Source organism: Centroberyx gerrardi, chromosome 23, assembly GCF_048128805.1.
Source record: "Centroberyx gerrardi isolate f3 chromosome 23, fCenGer3.hap1.cur.20231027, whole genome shotgun sequence".
In the NCBI taxonomy this organism is placed as follows: domain Eukaryota; kingdom Metazoa; phylum Chordata; class Actinopteri; order Beryciformes; family Berycidae; genus Centroberyx; species Centroberyx gerrardi.
The window spans coordinates 2352610-2376414 of NC_136019.1; the positions used below are offsets into that span (position 1 = coordinate 2352610).

The window sequence follows — 23805 nt, forward strand, 5'->3', positions numbered from 1 at the left end:
TGTAACCTTACAAAATCTTATAAAAAAAAATAAAAAAAAATTATAATAGTAATTATAATTACTTTATTTTAAATATACAATAAGCAATGGACTTTGTCACTTACTGATTTTGTTTCGTCTCCATCTCCACACAACAAAGACTGCAACAATACACATGAAGACAACAGCCAAGACAATGTTGATATGAACAGCAGCAGGAAATGGGACATCTGAAATGATAAAACACAGAACAGCGTGGCATTTATATAAAACTAGACCTCAGCTGTTTAAAGTTAATAAAGTGTCCATATCATGAATTTAGAAAATATTTTTACCTGGAATGGGAATGTGAATCTGTCTCTCCCTGCTCTGGTTGATGCTTTGCTGTTGAACTCTACAGGTGAAGGTGTCGGTCTTCTCCACAGTCACTCTGCTGCTGACAGTATAGAGGCCATCAGGACCTCTGACTGTCTCTGTAGGTCCAGCAGAGAGGATGTTTCCCTCACCGTCCAGCCAAAACACCTCAGGCTCTGGGTACCAGCCTTTAGATTCACACCCTAAAACCACTTCACTGCTGGCTTTGGTAATCCCAATGACAGGAGAGGAGACAGCACCTAATGATGAGTAAGAGGAGACATTTCAAACAATAAAACTTACCATAAAACTTAAATAAAGACTGGGGAGTGTTGTGTGTCTGCATAAACAAAGTCCCCAATAAAAGCTGGGTAAAAAAAACAATATTGCAGAATTACCAGAAAGCAGTCTAAATTTGGGCAATATTTATAGCCTAAAATATATTTAAAATTACAAAAATTTCACAAAATATATTGCTATTATTATGTTACATGTAGCGGAACACGCTGTCTCTTGAAATTCATTTTCAAACATAGCTGGACTGCTTGGATTGCAATACAGCTTTGCTCATATTTGTTACCCATTACAAAGAGCCTTTTTGTGATTCAATTGTGTCTGTCAGTTTTTGTTTCATTCCGTTTTGATGCTGCACAGTATATAGTTGTTGATAATTTTCAGTGATTATTTCAGCTATTCATTATTTTATTAGTCGTAGTAGTAGTAGTATTGATTACAAATGCCAGTGCACTGGACTGTAAATTTCTAAATCTGAAAACTGCAAACACCCATAAATCTGTCCATCTGTCAATAGTCAGTAAAGGGAGAGTTGTTTGGCATGATGACCAAGCTGTACTGGTTGAAATCCTTTTACTGGCTGGGAAAATCCAAGCAGAGAAATTTAAAGGCTAATGCTCTTTCTCCCCTCAATGACAATCGGCTGCCCTTAAAAAAGGCATTTAAAGACTGGATGAATAAAGGTAAAAACAAACACACACAATGATCATGTGCCCACTTACCAACAACAAGCTTAACGATAGATTCTCTACCCAATGAGGGAATGAAGCATCTGTATTTTCCCTCATCAGAGAGTTTCACTTCAGAGAGTTTCAGTGAAATGTCTCCGTGCTTCAGTTTGTTGATGAACAGTCGCGTTCTTCCCTCGTAGGACGGATGTTTATTAATCAGAAGGTCCTGACCGTCACGCCACACATGGACAAATCTGGGCTCCAGGTCAGGTCTCGCCCACTCCAGTGCCATGGCAACAGCATCCATGGCAGGTTCCAGGTGGCATGGCAAAATGATGTCATCACCAACTATTGCCACTATTGGCTGAGACTGATCAACCACCTGGGACAGACCTGGAAAGGAATGGCTCTTAATTTAATTATAAGGCTGTGTGTTTACCCAGAAACTCTCATTACAATGTGTACTGAATGGAAATGAAAAGTGAAATGCTGGTCATGGCTACTGTGCATTGCTTGAAAACGTGTTTGAAGTGTGTTGTTCTGCTAAAATTTGAAATACTGCAGATGGGAGTTTTAGTCACACAAACATTTACATCAACTCTTGGAGGCGGAGCTGCTCTGAGGACAGAAACAATGAGATTGGCTGAGTTAAAACTCAATGGGCAAAGTTCCTTCTCTGGCATTGAAGTTTGCAACTTGCGCAAAAACATATTATTGTTAACTCCTAACTTTTGATGATCTGTCCAGTGAAACTATGCTAAGCTCTCAGTCTAGTACAAAACACGTAAGAGCATGTCCTTAACACTGACAACAACAATAGGAGCCAGTGCTGTACAGAGAAGTTCTTATGGGTACATAACGTCAGTATTCAGAGCATTCTTCGCATGGCTGTTTGTATGATTTGTTAGTTATTTTGTCAAACTGTGCATACATTCAAAAAGATATTCTACCTTTGTATGCTGCCCTGCAAAACCTAAAAGTGTACTTTGCCAATCCTCCCTATTTTTCGATAGACTTGTGATTTTCATGCCCTTTTTCCAAGTTGTTCTCCTGTGGTCTCATTTCTCTCTCTTTCAAAACGTTCTCATTCACTATATTTGTTAAACACAAGAAACACAATAAATCTAGGCCCTATACTGTCACTGCTCTTTCCCAATGGTCAATAAAATACAATACACATATACAGTAAATGCAGTTTCCGTGGAGTTCTCACTTCCGACTACTACTACTACTACTATTATTATTACTACTACTTCTTCTTCTTCTTCTTGTTTATTGTTGGCTTGCAAGCCAACATAAGGTGCATTACCGTCACCTACTGGACTGGACTGTGGACTTTTGACTACTTCCATCTTCACTAAAAATACCATTAGACTAGACTGCTTCGTTTTTGGCTGGGAATCAATGAGACTGTCCGTGACATTTAACAGCATTTACAGGTATGTTTTTTTTTTTATTAAACCTTTTAGCTTAAAGAACAAACCAAGGTGCTACTGATGTTTTTGTGTGTAAGTTACCTCCACAAGAGTGTGTTACAAGAAGGAGAACAGTGTGATGGAAAACCAAGACACTGAAGACTCTGAGCCGAGATTTAAGAGACAGTCCGTCCTTCAGGTGAAGCATCCTGGAGTTCTGAAAATTGACATAAATCAGTTGAAAAAATTTAATTTCCAGGAAGTGGACACTAATGATGCTTTTTGCACTTAAGCACTTTGTAAGCATCATGTAAACTAATTACAATACGCATTTTTCGTATACTTATACTCATCAATTCCACCAGTGTGTGGGTCTTATATACCTTATCACAATTTCCAGGAAGACCACATGGAAGAAAAAATGCTTTTAAAAGTCGTATTTGCAAAATATATGCAAAATAATCAAATCTAAAATACCTCTTCAACCAGTCAAAATGAAGTTACTCTTAAAATGCTTTAATGTCTTTGTTCTTATCTGCCAACAATCATTCTGTAAGAGAACTGTGTAATGATAACAGTGTTTCAGAAGTCAACAACCTGACCTGTTTCTAATCAAATGTTTCGCAGGTCGTGGAGAAATCCGATAGCTGGCTAGGTAGATATAGATGTTACCAACTCAATTATTTATATGTGAGGCACATGTTTTTTGTTTAATAGCTACCTGAGTGACAGTACCGCTTCACACTTCATCACATTTGGATGAAACCCAGTGCAGCCGCCATATTTAGCTGGCAGCTCTACGGTCAGTTTCTTTATGACGTTTCTTTATGCATGTGTGCCATTATGTTCAATGACACTTTTTGAGTGTTATATGAAATTGGGCAAGCAGACTGCTATCTTCTTGCTTTTTAACTTTATGTTTACAGTATCTTCTCCTTTCTTCTTCTCTCTCTTCCTTTCTCTCCATCATAGTTTGGAACAAACATGGTAGAGTACCTCCAACAGGCTGAGGTGTCAAGGCCACAAAACAAAGTGTCAAGGCCATTATCTTGTTTATTTATTTGTTTATTATGTTATTATATTATTATTACTGCTTTTTGAAAAATATTTTTCTAAACTACATAAGCACAGATCCTGTACAGACCCACGCCGCATGTGTTCAATATGCACTGAAGCACTGCGACACGGTTAAATTACCTAATCTGACCTGAATTTGCCTTGTGATGGGAAAAATGTGTTTATTGCTGCATGTATGTGTAAAAATATTATTATCAATATTATTAATAATAATAGCAATAATAATAACCTTTATTTATAGAGCACTTTATAGAGCACAGATGTAGAGCACTACATCTTGAATGTATTTTGAAGTATAGGTCTGCATATCCAAGTAAATTAACTGTTTAACTAGAAATGTGTAGTCTATTGAAATAGTATTTATACATATTTTACTTTAAGGAAACATAGATAATAATAACCTATTCATGAGGTAGAATTCACACAGCATTCTAGTTAATATGAACCAACATTTGGAATGAATTATCAACCCATTTATGAGGTAGAATTAATCCAATATGAACAAACATTTGGATTGAATACTCAACCCATCTTCAATCGGTCAAAAAAAAACTGTATGTCTATAATCTAGGTCAATGAAGTGCTGTTGAAATTTTACATGATGAAATTTAATGTGCAAGTACAGCCGAACTAGTAATTACACTGCATCTAGATGATCTATGTTAAGAAAAAGTAAAGATGTTGGTTTATTTCAGATATTTTAGCCAAAACAGGAGTCGAACACACAAACACACACACACACACACACACACACACACACACACCGTTGGATGACATGGCTCACGGAAGTGCTGCTGTGGGTGGACTTGGCGCGTTCGACTCCTGTTTTATACGATATATGACTCCTACATATGAAAAAGAAAATGTTGTGGTTGAAACGTCCAGCTGTGACAGCAGACGTGCTTTTATTCCAAAATAGGCAATGACTATTCCTTTTTATTACAAGTTTAATTCAAGCTACACCAGAACAAGCAATCTCATAATAAGAATGAATTTAAAAAGCCGACATACCTGTTGCATGATAGAGTCAGCTCACCTCAGAGGAAAGTAGGCGGCACGGTCAAAGTCCTCAAATTAAAAAAAAACAACATAGGCCACCTTTGTCCGCTCACCTGTATTGGTCGGTACGGTGCATTTACTTTGTTATTCCTGTTTGCTGCAGCCTAGATTAAAATAGCCTACATGTGGATTAGATTTTACCTTATATCATCAATGTTGAATTATGTATGTCTATCATAAAATAACACTGTTGTTTACAGTCTAGGCCAATAATAGGATTCTACTGATATGGGTTTTTGAAGGCCAATACAGATAGCAGATATTTTGTGCTGATGTTGAGTTTTTAAATTTGCCCATTTTCATATTTACCAAAAAAATAGTGAGTGTGCAGTGGTTCCCTCAGAGATTTATTCTTGTCAGGGTGGAAAAACCTCTGAAACAGTATTTAGACCAAACCCAAGATTGTGAAATGGTTCAATCGTAGACAACAAATCTGAAAACCCATAGTCAGTTCTGTAAATCTATAAACAGGATTGCAACTCCTGTTTTCCAAGTACGATCCTCAGTTGACGCTTACGAATCATCATTTATGTCTGTATAGACAGACAAGGATTCTGTTTCTCAACTCTGAAAACACACGATTACCTTTCTGAGTTTTGGCAGGTATATTTTAGCCAAAAGAGAAACGTAACTCGTAAGGCGCTTTTATCCCACACCTTCGAGGAATACTACAACAGGAAGTAGTCATGACGAGAAAGGAAAATGCTGGAATTTTTCAAATTAAAAGTCTCATTTTCGCCTCATTTTTTCTGTTGGTGAAGATGGAGCAACAGCGTGCGTAAAAACACCTTCCAAGAATTCCATGCAGTATCTAAAGAACTAACTAAAGAATCCTGTCTGTCTTTTGCGATGTGCCTAATATTTAATATAATAAAGTAATATGCCTGAGTTTACCCCCGTATCTATTGTATTTAACAAATAAATACACAGACACTAGTTTCATTGTGTTTATATTCGAAAGATGAAGTTTTGAAGTAGGATATGGTGTTTTTTCCTATTTGCTGTGGATGCAGACTTCAGCTGATGCGGTCTGTTGGCGTCTTTGCTTGCTTTGCTGGTGAAGCTTGTAGTTCACACAATAGCTGTGAGCGATCCCATCTCTGCATGGTCACCTTCTGAAAAAATAGTTTATTTTCTATATTTCTTTTGGTTACAATTATAAATATTCACCATGGCCTGGTAAGTAGTCCTAATCATCCCAATTTTAACATTTATTTAGGCTATAAGAGCTAACTACACTTTAAAAAAAGAGGGTTGTTCCCGCTTCAATCAATAAAAAGTCTGAACATAAAAAAATTATCTGTAAACGTATAAACAGAGATGCAAAAGGAGAACTGAAGGCATTCGGATTAAGGATTTCATTTGTAAAACAATCCTGTTTATAGATTTACAGAACTGACTTTGGGTTTTCAAATTCGTGTTTTACGATTGAACTGTTCCACAGTCTTAGATTTACGTACAATTTATTTTAGCTACATACATTAACACTGTTCAGTATCATTGAGGTAACTTTTTTCATCTACTCTCAACGTCTTTGTTTGTGAGCGACGTGTTGAACTTTGGACATGTCACCAGTTGTAAACCAGTATTATAAAATACTACAGCAGCAATCAAATCCAAAGCTCCTGAAATGTGAGCGATAACATTCTTCTGTCGTCTTGCAACCCAGAGAGAGAGAGAGAGAGAGAGAGAGAGAGAGAGAGAGAGAGAGAGAGAGAGGAGGCAGAGGAGGAGGGGGGGTTATTGAATATTGAAAACAGTCTCATGTTCATTTCAGAAACAGAATCACTTTTATTCACCAAGTCCAGCAGGTGGACAAAGATTGATCTGCTTAACTGCTGCTGTTCACATTGTGCTTGTACTGTAGAAAAAAAAAGTAGATTCTCGCACAGATTAGTTTAGTGTAATTTATTTGATAATCAAAAATAATGCACAGCCATCAGTCATGCATTAATTAAAACCATTGAGGATAACACATAAAGTTTCCAAAACTTATTTCCAATGTGAGCAACTTCTGCATATTTGATTGTTGACCTTTCGATCCAGATTGTGAGTGTGATGTCTTGAGAAAGGTCCAACAACCAAATGCAGACAGTAAATGGATTTTTTTCCTTGCACCACAAAAGAGAATGTGTGCGTGCAACTTCTGTGAACCCTGTCCTCAACCCAAATTTCCCTCACAGGACAATAAAGTTTGATTTGAATTGAAATTTAATTATCTGTCTCAGCAGCTGTTTTCTTCTTGCCTGATATTCACTTTCATTTTCAACTTCATTATTCATAATGAATCTAGCAAAAGTGATTAAGGGGCCGGTGCCAGGCAAGTTTTCTTCAGCTTGGTTTCCTCTTGTCACTGAATAACAGAAGAGCTGCCATCCCACTAAAAGACTTTCATTAGAATTGGTTTTAATGGAGAGTTTTAGTGTCCCATGGTTTAAATGTCACATGGTCTCGAGGCCTTTCCACCCCACCAGGGAAAAAAGCTCTGAGGGAAACATCAGTATACAGTTATAGGATTACAGTATATTTCCTTGTGTAACTCTGAAGAAAAGATTTTGAGACATGATTTGTTTTTTATTTACAATGATCCACATATTGGCTTTACTTATTCATTCACACAAAGTCGCCTAATGTCACTATGTACAAGTGTGTGTGTTCTGTGTATCACAAAAGGAGAGCCTTATGTGTCCTCTCACCAAGGAATAATGAAAAAATTATCACAATATTACAATACATTCAAATCAGGCAACACTAAGCAACACAGTCAATTGCTATAGAAAAAAAAAATGCAAAAATAGAAATATCATATGATAAACAAGCGTCACAAAGGATTGTAAATGGTATTCTTGTTTCCAGTTTCTTTCATCTTAAATTAACATATTGATCTTCTGAATTTATTTTTTTTCCTTCAGTTCCTCTAAGTGAAGTATTACGCAATTTCAATCAGGAAGACTACCTAAATCATTCATGCTTCTCTTTACCCAATCAGAGTTGGCGAAGACTCTCCCTCGTTTTTCCAGAGAACCAATCAGAGTTAGCCGTCTCTTCCCTCTCCCTTTTCAAAGAGCCAATCGTCTAAGTGACGGGAGTATAAACACGTCACCTACTATGCTATTCTTCTTCTCACAGATCTATGCCGTATGCTGCTGTCATTCCAGTTGCTGTGGTTACCTTCGTCCCTCCTCCAGCCCATCACCACCAATGTCCAGGCTCCAGAGGAACTCCCCATGGGGACATCTTAATTCCTACGTCCATCCCGGATGTACTCATGAATGTAGTCATGAATAAAGTTTTTCATTTGAGCATTCAACCTAGTCTCTCCTGATTGAAATCAGCGCAGTATTAACTTCTCACAGCAGCTAGAAAGTCTTTAGCAACAGACTTGTAAAAACTGTTGTTGGTCAGCTCTCCTGTTGGATCAGTCCTGATGAAGGATCCATCTTTATAGAAAACACTGAACCTGCTGATCTGCACACAGACACTGACAGAAGCTAACAGCTATGCTAACTGCTACACTGGAGCTCTGAATGTTTCCTGCTAGTGTGTTGATGTTTAGTCTGCTGTCTTACAGTTGGTCTTGTCTCCACTACATGTGAGCTCCTGTTATGTTTTGTCCTGCAGTGTCAGTCCTGTATTGTGTGACTGTCTTGTAATCTGTCAGCAGCAGTTAACCAGCTCAAACTCTTTGTCCACCTGTTGGACTTGGTGGATAAAACTGATTCTGATTCTGAAATCAACATGAGACTGTTTTCAATCTTCTTCCTTATTTACACATTTATATTTCCCATTATAGAAGTTTGTGTAGCAGAGAGAGGAGTGAAACATAAACACTGGGAGTGCTGACCTGAAATTCAAACTTTAGGATGTATGAGCAACCGGCTCAACTCATTTTCACTTTCTGATATGTTAATGTGTGAATTAGTGTGACTTCCCCCTTCTCTCTCTCTCTCTCTCTGCTCTGTCCTTTTTCATTCTGTCCTCTCCCTCCTCTTTCTTCTCTGTTTGAGTAGTGTCAGCTTGTCCTTCAACATCCTTATCTTTCTCCTGTAGCTCTTCCTGACTCTCTGCTTCTCTCTCATTGAAATGCATGTGTTTCCTCTGTGATTTCCTCCAGACTTTCCAGAGGTTTTACTTTCTGTTGCTCTGCCTGAAGCTCTGTCTCCTGTCTGAGCTCTTGGTTTTCTCTCTCTGCTGCTTCTTGCTGTATTTTGAGGTCTGTCTTCTCTGTCTCCCTCTCTGTTACTTCTCTACTGACTGACTGAAGCTTCCTCTCTCTCTCTCTCTCTCTCTCATCCCTCTCTTTCTCTGTCTCCTTCAATTCCACATTGATTTGCTCCATCTTGTTCTCTGCTTTCATTTCTTCTGTCATTCTAGTAATGTTATGATTTGTGACCGCCAGTTCTTTCTCTGTGTTCCGTAGCTGTTCATCAAGTTCTGACTTTCTTGTCTCCAGATCCTTTTTGTCGGCCTTTACCTTATCCCTTTTCTTCTTTTTTATTTTCAATTTCACTCTCTGGAGCTCCTTCTCCTTCCCCTCTCTCTGTGTCTCTACCTCCTTCAGTTGGAATTTGAGTTGCTTTCTCTTGTCCTCCAGTTCTGTCTTTCTTACCATCGATCGAGCAACCTCCTCTTCTGTGTTTTTCCGTTCCGGTATTCCTTTCTTCTGCAGCTCTTCCTCATGTTTTGTCTTTTTCTTGTCCAACTCTGCCTCTCTTTCTGCTGTAAGCTCTTCTCCATCTCTTTCTCCTTCCATCAGAACTTGAAGTTCTGTGTCATTATTTAAAGATTTGGTCTTCTTCTCTCCTTCCCTCTGTTCAGTTTCATCCCCATGGTGCATCTTGGTCTCTGTGTGCAAATAGAGGCAAGAAACATTGTTGAAGTTGAAGTTCTAATTTGCTGTTTATGCAGTGTTGCCTTTTGTAGAGAAAAGGTGTGAAATTGAAGACACAGCTGCAGACGCACAACAGAAATGTGATGGTGAAGCCAAAAACATGAGTTTTACAGTAAAATTGTCACGCATGTGGAGAAACTCAGGGACTGGACCCAAATGCAATGACTGGCAGAGAGAGAACTTGGTAGAAGCAAGAGCTTTAATGAAAACTAAGGCAGAGTCCAGAACTAAAACAGGCAATCCAAAAAGGCAGATAACAGAAAACAGGACGAAAGGCAACGAGAACAGAAAGTCCAAACCTGGCAGTTTTACAGTATATGAAGGGTCTGAAATTAACTTTTTTCTCCACCAGCCGCTGTGGCAGGTAGATACACAATTCTACCCGCCACTCACAATTTTTACCTTTTTACCTTTTTTAATGTTCTCTGCATCCACAGCTTCTTGACTCTTTTTTTCTGGTGGTTTAATTATTCCTGGAAAATGTCGCCACATTTTGGTTACATATACACTGCCAGAATTTGGTAGTGACAACCGGATTTATGAATGAGAGTGAATTTGCATATGTATGATTCACATTGGAGCAGACCGAAGTAAAATGACTAGACTGTGTATGTACGGTTAATGGGAGTCAACTCCACTCCAATGACATCACAATGGCTTTAATGTCTGTAACCATAGTAACGTTTACTTCAGACCAATATGGCAGCTTCCTTCGCCAGTGTTTTCAGTTTACTTGACACCTGTAACACCAGTAACCAGGGGTGCCAATTTATCCGTAACATCTTTATAAACCGCCACTAACTGTCATATTCTCTTTTTCCACTGCACAAATGCGACTGCAAGATGTGGATCGCCTCAAAACGGCAGAACTGGCAGGAGCGACTGCAATGTTGAGGAAACAGGCAGGATAGAAAATTTGAGAATGTCTCACAACACTTACTGTCTCTTTCAAATTAACAATGATAATGTTGTGTAACGTAATGTGTGTTGCAGCTACAGAAATAGAATGATGATTTGTTAAAATAATACAAAAAACCTCCCAGCCACGGTGTGACTTGACGATTTTACCCGCCACAGCCAACAATTTAACCGCATTTGGCGGGTGGCGTTATTTTCAGACCCTTCATTCCAAAATGAGACATAAACCATTAAAAAAAAAGAAAGACCTTTTCTGACAAACTGACTGATGGCATGAGAGTAGGCTAAAGGTCAACATTGAATACTATTCATTTTTTCTCTACACTATAACCTTATGAAATAGGCTACTATCTTTTTTAAAATATTATCACAAGTCTTTTTTAATAGGATTAGGGCTAAACCTACTGAACATTAAACACTGGGCAAATTTTTTTTAAATGCATGTTTTGTAATGAAACCGTTCATATCACTGTAACCACCAGCTGTGATATTAACTTGACATTAAGAAAGGAGAAGAAAAATTAATTTATGACTTACTGAGTTTGTTTCGTCTCCATCTCCACACAACAAAGACGACTGCAACAATACACATGAAGACAACAGCCAAGACGATGCTGATATAAACAGCAGAACTAGACAGGAAGAAATCATCTGAAATGATAAAACACAGAACAGCATTTATATAAAACTAGACCTCAGCTGTTTAAAGCTAATAAAGTGTCCATATCATGAATTTAGAAAACATTTTTACCTGGAACATGAATGTGTGTCTCCCTGGTCTGGTTGATGTTCTGCTGTTGAACTCTACAGGTGAACCTGTTGGTGTCGGTCTTCTCCACAGTCACTCTGCTGCTGACAGTATAGAGGCCATCAGGACCTCTGACTGTCTCTGTAGGTCCAGCAGAGAGGATGTTTCCCTCACCGTCCAGCCAAAACACCTCAGGCTCTGGGTACCAGCCTTTAGATTCACACCCTAAAACCACTCCACTGCTGTCTTTGGTAATCTCAACGACAGGAGAGAAGGCAGCACCTAATGATGAGTAAGAGGAGAAAATTCAAACAATGGTTTCAGTTGAAATGGCATAATGATACTTGGCACAGAGTACAATCATCAAACCAGTAAAGTAGATAATGTGACTAACTTATGATGCAGACTTGCAGATTTACTCATTCAATCTGGTAAAATGGATACCCAACAGTGCACATGTGTAAACCCTGCATACCATAAAACGTCCAATAAAGACTAGGGAGTGTTGTGTGGCAGTGTAAATAAAGGCTGGTCCACAGTAAAAGCCGGGTAAACAAATATCACAGATTAACTAGAATGCAGTCTAAATTTGGACACTATTTATAGGCTGAAATATACTTAAAATTGCTAAAATATCAGAAAATGTATTACTTTTATTATGCTGTATGTAGTGGAACACACTGACATGTATCACTATTATTATTATTATTATTATTATTATTATTATTATTATTATTATTATCATTATTATCATTACTATCAGTAGTAGTAGTAGTAGTAGTTACATTGTGGTATTGTACATGTGTTGGTTGACCTAGGCCTTAGGGACAGACAACCATACATAAGATCTACCGTCTCAGGACCATTTATACAAGATGTACCATCTCAGGTCTATTCGTCTCAGGGTCACGTCATTTTGTCTGTCATTTTTTTAACTCAACATTATCTATAACTTTTGGACCTGTATATAATTTGTCTCTTCCATCCCTGTAGTACTTCGACCCACAGACAATATTGGCTCCAGAGTCAGCTGCTCCGTTGACTCTTGCTGCTAACAATGAGTCCAAACTGTTTGTCAAATATCTCCAAAAAAGCCAGTCTGTGAAAACTATGCGGAGACCGACTGACATATTTCTATCCACGGTCCGCAAAGCAGCAGCACTGCACCGTTTCCACTCAGTCCATCATCTTCTACCAAACTCTACTGTTTACAGTCTGACCTGACTGTCCAAAACTAGATCACTCTGCCAGGAACCGTGTTTCACCCCACAGCGGTCTGTGCTGCGGCAGAGAAAAATAGTTCTGTGATTAGTGATTAGTGAAAGTTGTGTAATAGAGGAACTGAGTCATGTTTCCTCTCGACTCTGTGGAGCCACAAACGGCTTTTTTGGAGATATTCTGACAAACAGTTTGGACTCATTGTTGGCAGCAAGAGGCAACGGAGCTTGTTTCAACCAACATCTGACTCTGGAGCCAATATTGTCTGCAGGTCAAAGTACTACAGGTATGTAAGAGACAAATTATATATAGTTAAAAAATCGCTGAACTTATCATTTTATCTACTAATGGATCAGATTGACTCCTGTCACATACAATATAGCAGTATTAAAAAAGGCATTTAACCCCCAACAGCTCAGTTTCTAACAGTAGAAGACTGCAGTTGCACTGGTCAGCTCCCAGTGTGAAGGGCTGTAACTGTATGAATGTGAAGCAGGACTGTTCATAACAAAACCCTGCATTGGATAAATAAAGTTTAAAAACATGTACAATGAACTTATGGCCACTTACCAACAACAAGCTGAACAATAGATTCTCTACCCAATGAGGGAAGGAAGCATCTGTATTTTCCCTCATCAGAGAGTTTCACTTTAGAGAGTTTCAGTGAAATGTCTCCGTACTTCAGTTTGTCGATGAACAGCGACGTTCTTCCCTCGTAGGATGGATGTTTATACATCACAGGTTCCTGACCATAACGCCACAAATGGACAAATACAGGGTCCAGGTCAGGTCTCGCCCACTCCAGTGTCATGGCAACAGCATCCATGGCAGGTTCCAGGTGGCATGGCAAAATGATGTCATCACCAACTATTGCCACTATTGGCTGAGGGGGACCAATCACCTGAGGCTGACCTGGGAAGAAATAAAACTCACTCAACTCTATACGGCTTTGTGTCGATTATAAACCTGTCATTACAATGCTGGCTTCTTTTGCTACTTATACTGAATGGAAATGAAAAGTTAAGTGCTGGTCATGGCTACTGCAATTGCTGTGCTACTGAAAACCTGTTTGAAGTGTGATGTTCCTTTGCTAAAAGTTGAAATATTGCAAACTGGAGTTTTAGTTAGACAAACATTTCTCAGAGGCAGAGCTGCTCTGGAGGCAGAAATAATCTCATTGGTTGAGTTAAACCTCAGTGGGAAGAGCCAAAGAACCACAATTAACTCTGGCTAAGTAATATTAGATTGAAGCCCAGTGAAAAAGGAACAAAATACATTCTATTCATACTAAGTTATCTAGGTTAGCTAGTTAGCCTACCTGGCCTTCCAAATTCAAACTAGTCATTCTAGCCTATAGCTATAATGAGACTGCCAATGAGATTATTTCTGCTTCCAGAGCAGCTCTGCCTCCAAGAAGTGTTTGGATAGCTAAAACTTCACTCTGCTGAAATATTGTTAACTCTTAACGTTTGGCCCTCTGGCCATTGAAACCATGCTAAGCTCTCAGTACAGTACAGAGCACAGTGTGCCTTTAACACTGAAAATAACAAGAAGCAGCCAGCGCTGTACAGAGGTGCTGGTGGGTTCACAGCATTCAGAGCATTCTTAAAATGTATGTTATTTATACTGTAAAGTACAAAACATACCCTGTCATGCTGCCCTATAAGCTTAAAAGCAATAAAAAACATGGATAGCGAAACTGAGGAAAAAAAAATACTTTCAATTTTATCACCTGTGCCAACCAAAGTATTACTGCATGGTACAGAGGTGGACAGTACATCATTTAACAAAATGTATGGGTATTGTAACGGCACTGTACCCATAATGCCATTCTGCATGTTCCCTGTTCCTCCCTTGTTTTATTGTTGTTCTCTAAGAAAGTGATGTAGTGGTATTTTGTTTTCTAGTCATAGTCGATGTGAACCCTAATCGTGACCTTTTTCCTTTCAATACAGACCAAGGTGTTACTGATGGGTTTGTGTGTAAGTTACCTCCACAAGAGTTTGTCAGAAGAAGGACAACAGCATGATGGAAAACCAAAGAACTGAGCTGAGATTTAAGAGACAGTCCGTCCTTCAGGTGAAGCATCCTTCAGCTCTGAAAACTGACATAAACCAGTTGGGAAATGTTAATTTCCAGGAACAGGAAGAGCATATGGAAGAAAAATAATGTTTTTTGAAGTGGTATTTATGCAAAATATTGAAGTCCAAAATACCTAAAAAATGAAGTCACTACTGAGCAGGCTAAAAAAAAAAAAAAAAGAAACTAAGTATAATTACACAAACTTAGCCATGATGGTTAGAGGTTAAGACCAAATTATATATATATATATATTATATATATATATATATATATATATATATATATATATATATATATATATATATATTATAGTGCAACATGCATTTCAGTTCTTGCTATGATATTTCTATGTTTTCACTGAATGGCTGCTAAGATGAACTCATGGTTAAAATGAATCAACAAAATTGAACCAAAAAAAATCTGTGAAAAAGTTGATGTGTTCCTTTGTCAGACTGGGTCTTTATATATTAAAGGACAACCAGTTGGGGGACTGTCATATCTTTTAAACTTCATAATGAATACTCACTGAGAACAGTGACCCCTGCTGCCCAAAGGCAATATTTCATCAGAATATAAAACCAGAGATTATAATTGAGATGGTAATTTTATCATGAGGGAGTTTCATAAAGAAAATGTAAATTTCTATACAGTACATGCATACAAATGTGTGTAAAATGTGAAAGTTCTGAAGCTGAACAAATATGCCCATATGTGATTTTGCACCACTGAGGATATACCACAAAACATACAGTATGTATAGGTTCAATAAATAAATAGCTTCATTTTTACTTACACTATGTATACATTTTTGGTAAACCCACCCCCCAAATTCTGCTTTTTATCATAATTATTTCCAGGAAACTGATATTTGAAAATATTGTCCCAATAAAAAGGCCATTTTGGACCTTAATTGAACTTTCATTTATTGTAAAGGAATTGAGGGCCTACATAAAAAGTGTTTCACTTGTAGGTCATCACACCTTTAATACTAATGCTCTCATATACTATAAATGCAGATGATTGTACTCCTTGATTTATTTCAAATTACTGCTTTCTCATTTTGGAATGAAACTGTATCACTTTAATTAGATTTTGAGAGAATCCACGTAGAATGAATTTATTAACTGGCCCAGCAGAACAGGAGAGCAGCTTTTAGCCTTCCCAGTTCATCCTTTTTTATGTCTGATAAAATGTAAATTAACAACAAACTATCAATGTATGAACTTCCACTTTGTTGAATAATGAAACAGCCTAAGCTGCTCAACAGCCCGCCCCTGCGTCGCTGGTCTTCCTCTTCATATCCGTGTTTATGTACATAGACAAAATAATCAACTTATTTACGTTTGTAGTGTGAATCCAAACGTGCTGTGGGTGAGCTGTTTCAAACCTTACACTTTCACAATATTGAATAGCCTAATAATAATAAAACAAACTCTCCTCTACTGTATGTAATGATAATAGCGTTTGAGAAGTAGTTTCACTTTCATGTGTGGCCAAAGACTGTAAAACAGTTAGTTATGAATTTAAAATGCGTTATTAAACTGCCAGGTTTTTTAAGATATTACATGAATTATAACCCATCGTTTCTAAGTTACAATGCAAGTCCAAATTCTTCAATAAATTGCTGACATGTAAACCAATAATAACCGACTGTTTGGTGTTGAGAAACAAAGGACCACTCAAAGTAACCTGTAGGCTGTTCTAAGTCAGTTAAGTACTGTTGAACTTTTTAATGACAAAATGATTGCATTTCATAAATATTTTGTATACAATTTTGAGTGCAATAAGCGACTCATATATATATATATATATATATGACAAAATGCTTGTGGTTGAGAGGAAATCTCCAGCTGTGAGGCTAGACCTGCTTTTATTCTAAAAATAGACAATGGTGTATTCCTTTTAATTCAAAGTTTGGAAAATAATCACCAGAATAAGCAATTTAAGAGTAAGAATTGTATTCAAAAAGCCTACATACCTGTTGCATGCCTCAAAGTCACCTCACTTCAGAGGAAAGTAGGCTGCATGTCCAAAGTCCTCAAATAAAAAAAAACCCTTATCATGGTCAGATGTACTGGGTAGTAATGTGTGTTTACTTGGTGTTTTACTGTCTACTGCAGCCTAGAGCAACAATGTTGTGCATGTTTTTGATTTTAATCTATATTAACATAGCTTTAAACTTGAAGTTGCCAATTGCCATTTTCATGCCCCTGGCCTGAATTACACATATTTACTGTTTCCCCAATAATACCTTTATCAAGGTGGAAAAGCCTCTGAAACAGCATTTAGACCAGCATGGGACGCTAAAATTCAGGCTGATGAAATTAGTTTAGTGTTAGCAGCGCTTTAAGGCAGGGAGACCCACCACACCTATTCAATGGTAGAGAAACTCTGGGAGACATTAGGCCTTTAAATGAAGAATACTTTAGAATTTTAGAAAGAAAATCAAATTTCATCTCAGGTACAGACTGTTTTTGTTTTTCTGTGGTCAGGGAGGAACCTCCATCATATAAGAAGTCGACGACACTGATATCTGTTAATAAAAGGCCAATATCAACCTTTAACAATTAACAACATTGTGAGTGTGCATGTCTGTTTGCTAAAGCCTGTACTAACACTGTTCTGCATAACTGAGGGCACTTTTTCCATTTGCTTTCAACGTCTTTATTTGTGAGCTACTTTTACTGTAAACAGGTGAACTTTGGACACATCACCAGTTGTAAGGTAACTGATTACCACTAGCCTATTATAACATACTACAACAGCAATTAAATCTAAAGCCCCCATAGTGAGGGATGATCATGAGGGAAAAAATCTTTTATCTTTATTCCTTTATTGAAACATGAGTGATAACAATATTTCTCTGTCATCTGGGCAACCCAGGAAGTGTTCATGAGATAGGTGATAAGTCGGCTGATTTACTGTAGGGGGCAGACTGAGAAAGAGAGAGGGAGAGAGAGAGAGAGAGATATGCTGAACCTTCTTAGTAATTGTCACCAAGGCAACTGTGGAAACTTGGGTAGCAGGGTTACCTAGTATTTACAGAGACCATCCCATAATAAAAAGTGCAAGAACAACTTTCGGTATGGGTACAATGACTGTAGAAGTAGCCATATTCATGAGTAATTATTGATCAGTTTTATCACTTTTGAAATAAAATACTTTTTACAGCAATGCATTTCATGAAGGGGACATGTCAAAGAACCACAGTTCTTTGGCTCCACCCTCTTTTCTGACGAAGCAATGTTAGACTGAAGCCCAGTGAAACAGACAAGAGGTAAGAGAGGAGGAAGCTAATATTATGAAGCCTAGCGCTCTGCTGCTAACTGAAAAAACACAATCTAGTTATCTAGGTTAGCTAGTTCGCCTAGCTGATCTTCCAAGTTCATGAATGCCATGGTCATGAATGAATGAAAAAATATCAATCAATTTGCCTCCAGAGCAGCTCTGCCGCTGAGAAATGTTTGTAAAACTAAAACTCCACTCTGCTGTTGCGTCCACAGCAGAAATAATCTCCACAGGAAGGGGAGGTTCTCATCTACATTAGATCTTAGCTGTTATTCAGTCTGATGCTCAGACAGTCAGCAGCAAGACAGCATGGAGGTTACAGCTCTCTGCCTCAGACTGTGTGAGTACTGAGTCTCTCTTTCTCGTCATTTCACTGAAATGAAAGTAATCAAAGCCATGTGAACAATCAAAATCAGCAGTTAGAAATACTGATAGCAACAAGATAATGTTTTACAGGTCACAAATATCTTAGTTGATTGGTTACAGAGTTGAAAATGGCTTTTTCCTGTATTGTTGCATGCTCCATCTCTGATAAAGTAACTATTTAGTGGATTTTAAGAATTTCCTACATGAATATATCAAATTGATATTAATAGGCAATCGATCTAACAAATATTCCAGTTCCCCCAAAATGAGCATATATGGTGAGAGAAGTGCTAGGTAATATGAAAGCTAGTCTGAGAGTATTTTGTGTGAGTGTATTGTTGTTTTTGTTTTTTTTAGCTAGCAGACACATATCTACTAAAAGCATCTATGTATGATATACATCTCTCCTCCTTTGTCTCTCCAGTGATGAATGTACTGATGCTGGTTGCACAAGTTCAGCATGGTTATTATGCTCAAAGTGGTAAGTAGATAGCAACGGCTGACAGATACACACAATTATTTACATTTATGTGCATTTTTGCATTACACATTACTTCTCTCCATTCCCAAACCAAAGCCAGATTGATCTAAACCTTCTAAATCTCTATTCCTGTTTCACAAGCACAATATACCTGAATATCTGGTGTGTTTATCTCCACAATATATTTGCATTTAAACTTGAGCCAAGTTTACTTGAAGAATACTTGAAAGTAAGAAGCCATGGTACTTTTCTTTTATGTACAAAAGTAGAAGAAGCTTTTATTTTCTATGGCTAAGTCACACGTTTTGGCGTAGGTGTAGGTTCATCAGTGGTTTCGCAAAATAAGAGTGCCATGGCTTCCCTTTTCCAAACATTATATATCCATTTACGAAAAAATACAACAAAATACTTAAGTTCATCATTCAATATCTCTAAAACCTAGAAGAAGGAAAAGTTTAAGTTACCTTAACTTAAGTTACCTTTAAGTTACCTTCTATCTGTTACAAGGTACAGGTACACTCATTTGTTTTAATCTTTGTGTTATCTATCATTTTAATGTCTCTCTTTCTCTGTTTCTCTTTCTCAGATCCAACTTTTCCTCGTATCGTTCCTAACAGACTGCAGCTCTTTCAATACACGTCTGTCTCTTTTAATTGCGAGGGGTTTGATGGTTTGACTGGATGGAGAGTTATGAGGAAGATCAAGGGAGTAGTTAGCAGATGTCCCAACTGGGAGACGACAAAAGAGTTATCCTGCACCATTGAACCTGCCTATCTAATAGACAGTGGAGAATACTGGTGTGAGGCTGGAAAGGGAAAGAGAAGCAACGCTGTCAACATCACAGTCACTGGTATGTTTATAGTAACTGACTAATCACCAATTTTCTATTATATGTGACAGCAAGATTGTCTATAAAACTCATGTTTAACATAAAATATATTTGTTTTATAAATCACACGTCGTCCAGCTGGGTCTGTGATCCTGGAGAGTCCTGTCCTTCCTGTGATGGAGGGAGATAATGTGACTCTGAACTGTCGAACCCAGACGACTCCCTCCAACCTCACAGCTGATTTCTATAAAGATGGCTTCCTCATCAGCAGGACCGGCTCTACAGGAGAGATGACCATCCACAGTGTTTCCAAGTCTGATGAAGGACTCTACAAGTGCAGCATCTCTGGAGTTGGAGAATCACCAGAGAGCCGGCTGCCTGTGAGAGGTGAGACAACAGTGTTTTCACAATGGAGCATCGCGTTAGTTCAGGCAGGACACAGAAGTAGTGATGGTCATCTATCGGCTGATCGCTACACCAATCACAATCCATTCTCATAACAAGACGGTCTATTTAAATTACCTCCTCCCACACTGATTCTTGCTAAACAGCTGCTGCACCCACTCTGCTGCTCAGTAAAGCTTTACCTCCACCTGTTACAGTCTATCCAGTTGAGCCTTTGTGGCTCTTAAAGTGACAATATGGCTCAGTGTTGCTGCTGGCTCTGCTCTGTCACCCATGGGGGGGATTGCATTGCATTGCATTGCATTGCGCCCCTGCTGTACCTTCAGCATGCTTGCTGGGTGAGCAGGGAGCAGCTTGGTGCAGAGCCATGAAAGCCAAACATAACTGTATTACCATTTGTTGCTATAAATATCTTAAATCTTGTGACTAAAGTGTTCCTGACTGAACAAAATTAAGACAGTTAGCTTTTTGCATGGTTGTATTTCATGCAGATGATGGATGATACGGGGTACCATCCTTATGTCAAGCACTATTGTTTGTTGCTTGGTAGAAGCATCATAAGCATCACAGTTTTTGTGGCGTTGAAGAAGCAGATGTGCAGAAGAAGTGATGCAGCCATTCTGCAAGGAAAAAAGCAACACTGATGTTCACCCTGTTTCTGAATGTTTAGCTTCGCTGTTCTTTCTCTTCTTCCTGCTTTCCTCCATTGTTGTTGTTGCTGCGACTTCCTGCTCTGCGGCCGCTAGCCTCACCTTGATAGACACAACCGGCTCACTGCTGGCCACGCGCATAAGACACGCCCACAGCCAATGATTTACACCCCAAAACGTTCCAACATCATTGAAAAGCAAATTTCAGGCAGAGGGATTTACACCTGAAGACAGAGACTGATAATGTATAGTATATTCTGTTTATTGATCGTTATCTCAAAAAAGTTGCATATTGCAGCATTAACACCACCTTGCCTTATAATGTTACAGCATGAACTTTCTATCATCTTTCCAGCACTTCACAAAGAGACTCATCCTTGCTCCCATCACTCCCCTAATCTCCTCCTCATGATAAAGACTGTCCTCACCGCTTTAATGGTGGCTCTGCTGGTGGTGATGGGACTGCTTCACTGTGGGAAACACCGAGGTACAGAAAAATAAATACCCACTAATATAAGTAACTGCCAAAATAAAGGCAACACTTGAGTAAATAAGGGCTACAAAGTATGTTTAAGGTAGGTACTTCCATACAGGTTTGGTCCCTATAGGATAATTAAACACTTAATATCCCATCATGCTTAGGGTGTGACATCCCTCCAATAGACTAAAGACAATTGTAGAATCGATGCCAAGGAGTGTTGAAGCTGTTCTGGAGGATCAACAGCCTGATAAAACACACTTTATGTTGGTGCCTCCTTTATTTTGGCAGCTACCTCTACACATCAGCACATCTGCACATCAGCTATGTGCGTTAGAGGATTAATGGTACGCTCAGACTACGCGCTACAAAAGCTTCAAAACGGTCTGACGTACCAAGCTACATTGTCGCCAAAGGAGTGGAAAAGTGTTGCTGATGGTTCATGTCGTCATCATGTTGAGTGCATCAACTAACACTGTTATCCTGTCATAGCTTTGCATTTGTCTGTATTTTTTATTTTATTTGGCAAATACTTGGTCTTCTAATTCATCAAGTAAATAATAAAGTAAATATAACTAAGACCATTTGCTTTTTGCATGGTCATGTTTCATGCAGATGATGGATGATACGGCGTACCATCCTACCTTGATTTTTTCAAGTTTCACTGCATCACTCTTTATGACTTTATGGTCACGTGAGTGAAATGCAAGTCGATCCCTGGCAGGGGACATCGTCACAGAGCCGTTAGACTCTTAGTTTTGTTTTTACAAAGGCATAACAGTGTACAGATACTTGAAGTACAGGTCACGGTGTAGCCCTGTGACACACAATCTTGCTATTGCACTGTATGACTGTGTCACCTCTCTAAAATGAGGGAGAGCAATCAAGATGCTGCAGTTCTACATGCCAGATTGCTCCCATATGTCGCATGTAGGTGGCTGCAAATATTACACATTTCCAAAAGGCAAAAGGGAAAGACAGCTAATGGATATAAGCATCTTTGTAAATAAATGCTGAGATAATGATTGGTTTCACAGGAACCAGAGGTATAATCACACCTCAATATGGAATGTACAAAGAAATGAGTTGTTTCTCATACCTTTCAACAATTTGTTTTTATGTAAAGAAAAATAAAATCTTAAGACTTAATGTTAGCCCAGATGGCTTCTTAAAGCAATAGTTAAACCAAAAATGAAAACTCTGTCATTATCTACTCACCCTAATGCTAGTTGAGACACAGGTGAAGTTTGTTTGTCTTCACAACACACAGGGAGGTTGCCAGCACAACTCTCCAAAAAAAACTTGACTTCTCCAAAACAACTTAAATCAATGGGGACCAGGACTTATGAATTCCAAAAAGGGCAAAAAATGATCATGATCAGTACTCACCACGGGAGTACTGTTACCACGCAAAACACCTAGACGGTTTTTCAGTAAACTCCCACATCTGCTGTCAATTGTAGAACTGTCCGGATGTATGTGATTTATAAATTTTAAATTATCTACTGTGCGTTAGAAGCATTCTAAAATCTGCCGGGAATGATACGCCCCCCTCAGTAATTTATGGGAGTAATAGGGGGATCCCTAGGTAGGCCCGCCCAAGGATTCTTCCAAATTTTTCCTACTAAGGTTTTTCTCGGGAGTTTTTCCATGTGTGCATTTAGGGTCTAAGGCTGGGGGTGCCGGGTAGATTAGGGTATGTAGAATAGGTAGATTGTTTGCTTTGCCCTTGTCTATCTTGCGTTGCTATGCTTGTTCTATATCGTTTTGTTCACCATTGATTTTGTTTGGTTAGATCTAGCTAGGCTCATGGCTCTCATAGGCTCTGATTCTCTGTAAAGTCCTCTGAGACACGCTTGTGATAAAGGGCTATATAAATAAACAAACTCGAACTTGAACTTGAATAAAGTAATACATGTACACTGTCCGGAGAGTGAGACACAAGTTACATTTACAGGGACAGTGCCAGCTGGGAACAAGGCACCAAATCTGCGGACTGTCCCCAGAAAACGCAGTTGTCTGGTCACCTTAACACTACACATGTGAATTATTTCACATACCTCCATTCTGTTCTGTCACAGTTGCATCCCTTGAAGTGGGGAAGGTCACGCATTCTTGTCGAGTAGAGCGTGAATATGCGAGGTCTGGGTGCCTTTTCTGTTTGCACTAAATTATGTTGGAAATACAGGTCTTTTCCACTCACAGTGCGATTATTTGGCCTATGCTGCATGAGTCATTTTATGGTCATTTTTTGCCCTTTTTTGTAACTCAAAAGTTTGGTCCCCAATGACTTCAATTGTTATAGAGAAGGCTGCTACGGAGTTGTGTGGTGTGGACAAACAAACTTCACCTGTGTTTCAGCTGGCATGAGGGTGAGTATGACAGAATTGTCATTTTGTGGTGAACTATTACTTTAAGATGTTTTTTTTTTGTATTGTACCAATATACCTGTCTGTCTACCCACCTACTAAGAATTTGTATCCAGTTTTTATTTTTTACATTTGTCTGTTGAAATACAGGATGGTAGTAAAAGTGTTTTTTTTTTTTTTTTTTTATTATTTCAGTCTCTGCAGAGGCCAGTGCAGCTTATACAACCAAGCTC

General features: G+C 38.4%; 2 protein-coding genes across 2 annotated transcripts in view; one reads left to right on the top strand and one right to left on the bottom strand.

The window, feature by feature from the left end:
• LOC144537890 (low affinity immunoglobulin gamma Fc region receptor III-A-like) overlaps window positions 1–23805 on the top strand; it is a 63226-nt gene that overhangs the window by 13421 nt on the left and 26000 nt on the right. The window lies entirely within an intron of this gene.
• Window positions 97–13450, bottom strand: LOC139922545 (butyrophilin-like protein 2). The gene is made up of 6 exons (XM_078281754.1): window positions 13195–13450; window positions 11467–11688; window positions 11196–11309; window positions 1350–1691; window positions 315–593; window positions 97–209 (listed from the first exon to the last, which is right to left on the bottom strand). Exons 1-6 carry the CDS (start codon window positions 13448–13450, stop codon window positions 97–99), a joined length of 1326 nt encoding a protein of 441 aa, XP_078137880.1.

What these genes read in the sequence shown, in the direction of transcription:
- LOC139922545 (XM_078281754.1), bottom strand. Translation starts at nt 13,450, where the DNA reads ATGGATGCTGTTGCCATGACACTGGAGTGGGCGAGACCTGACCTGGAC. An exon ending in CGACACCAACAGGTTCACCT is followed by an intron (nt 11,310 to 11,466) that starts GTAGAGTTCAAC and finishes TTATCATTTCAG; the next exon opens with ATGATTTCTTCCTGTCTAGT. An exon ending in GATTCACATTCCCATTCCAG is followed by an intron (nt 210 to 314) that starts GTAAAAATATTT and finishes TTATCATTTCAG; the next exon opens with ATGTCCCATTTCCTGCTGCT.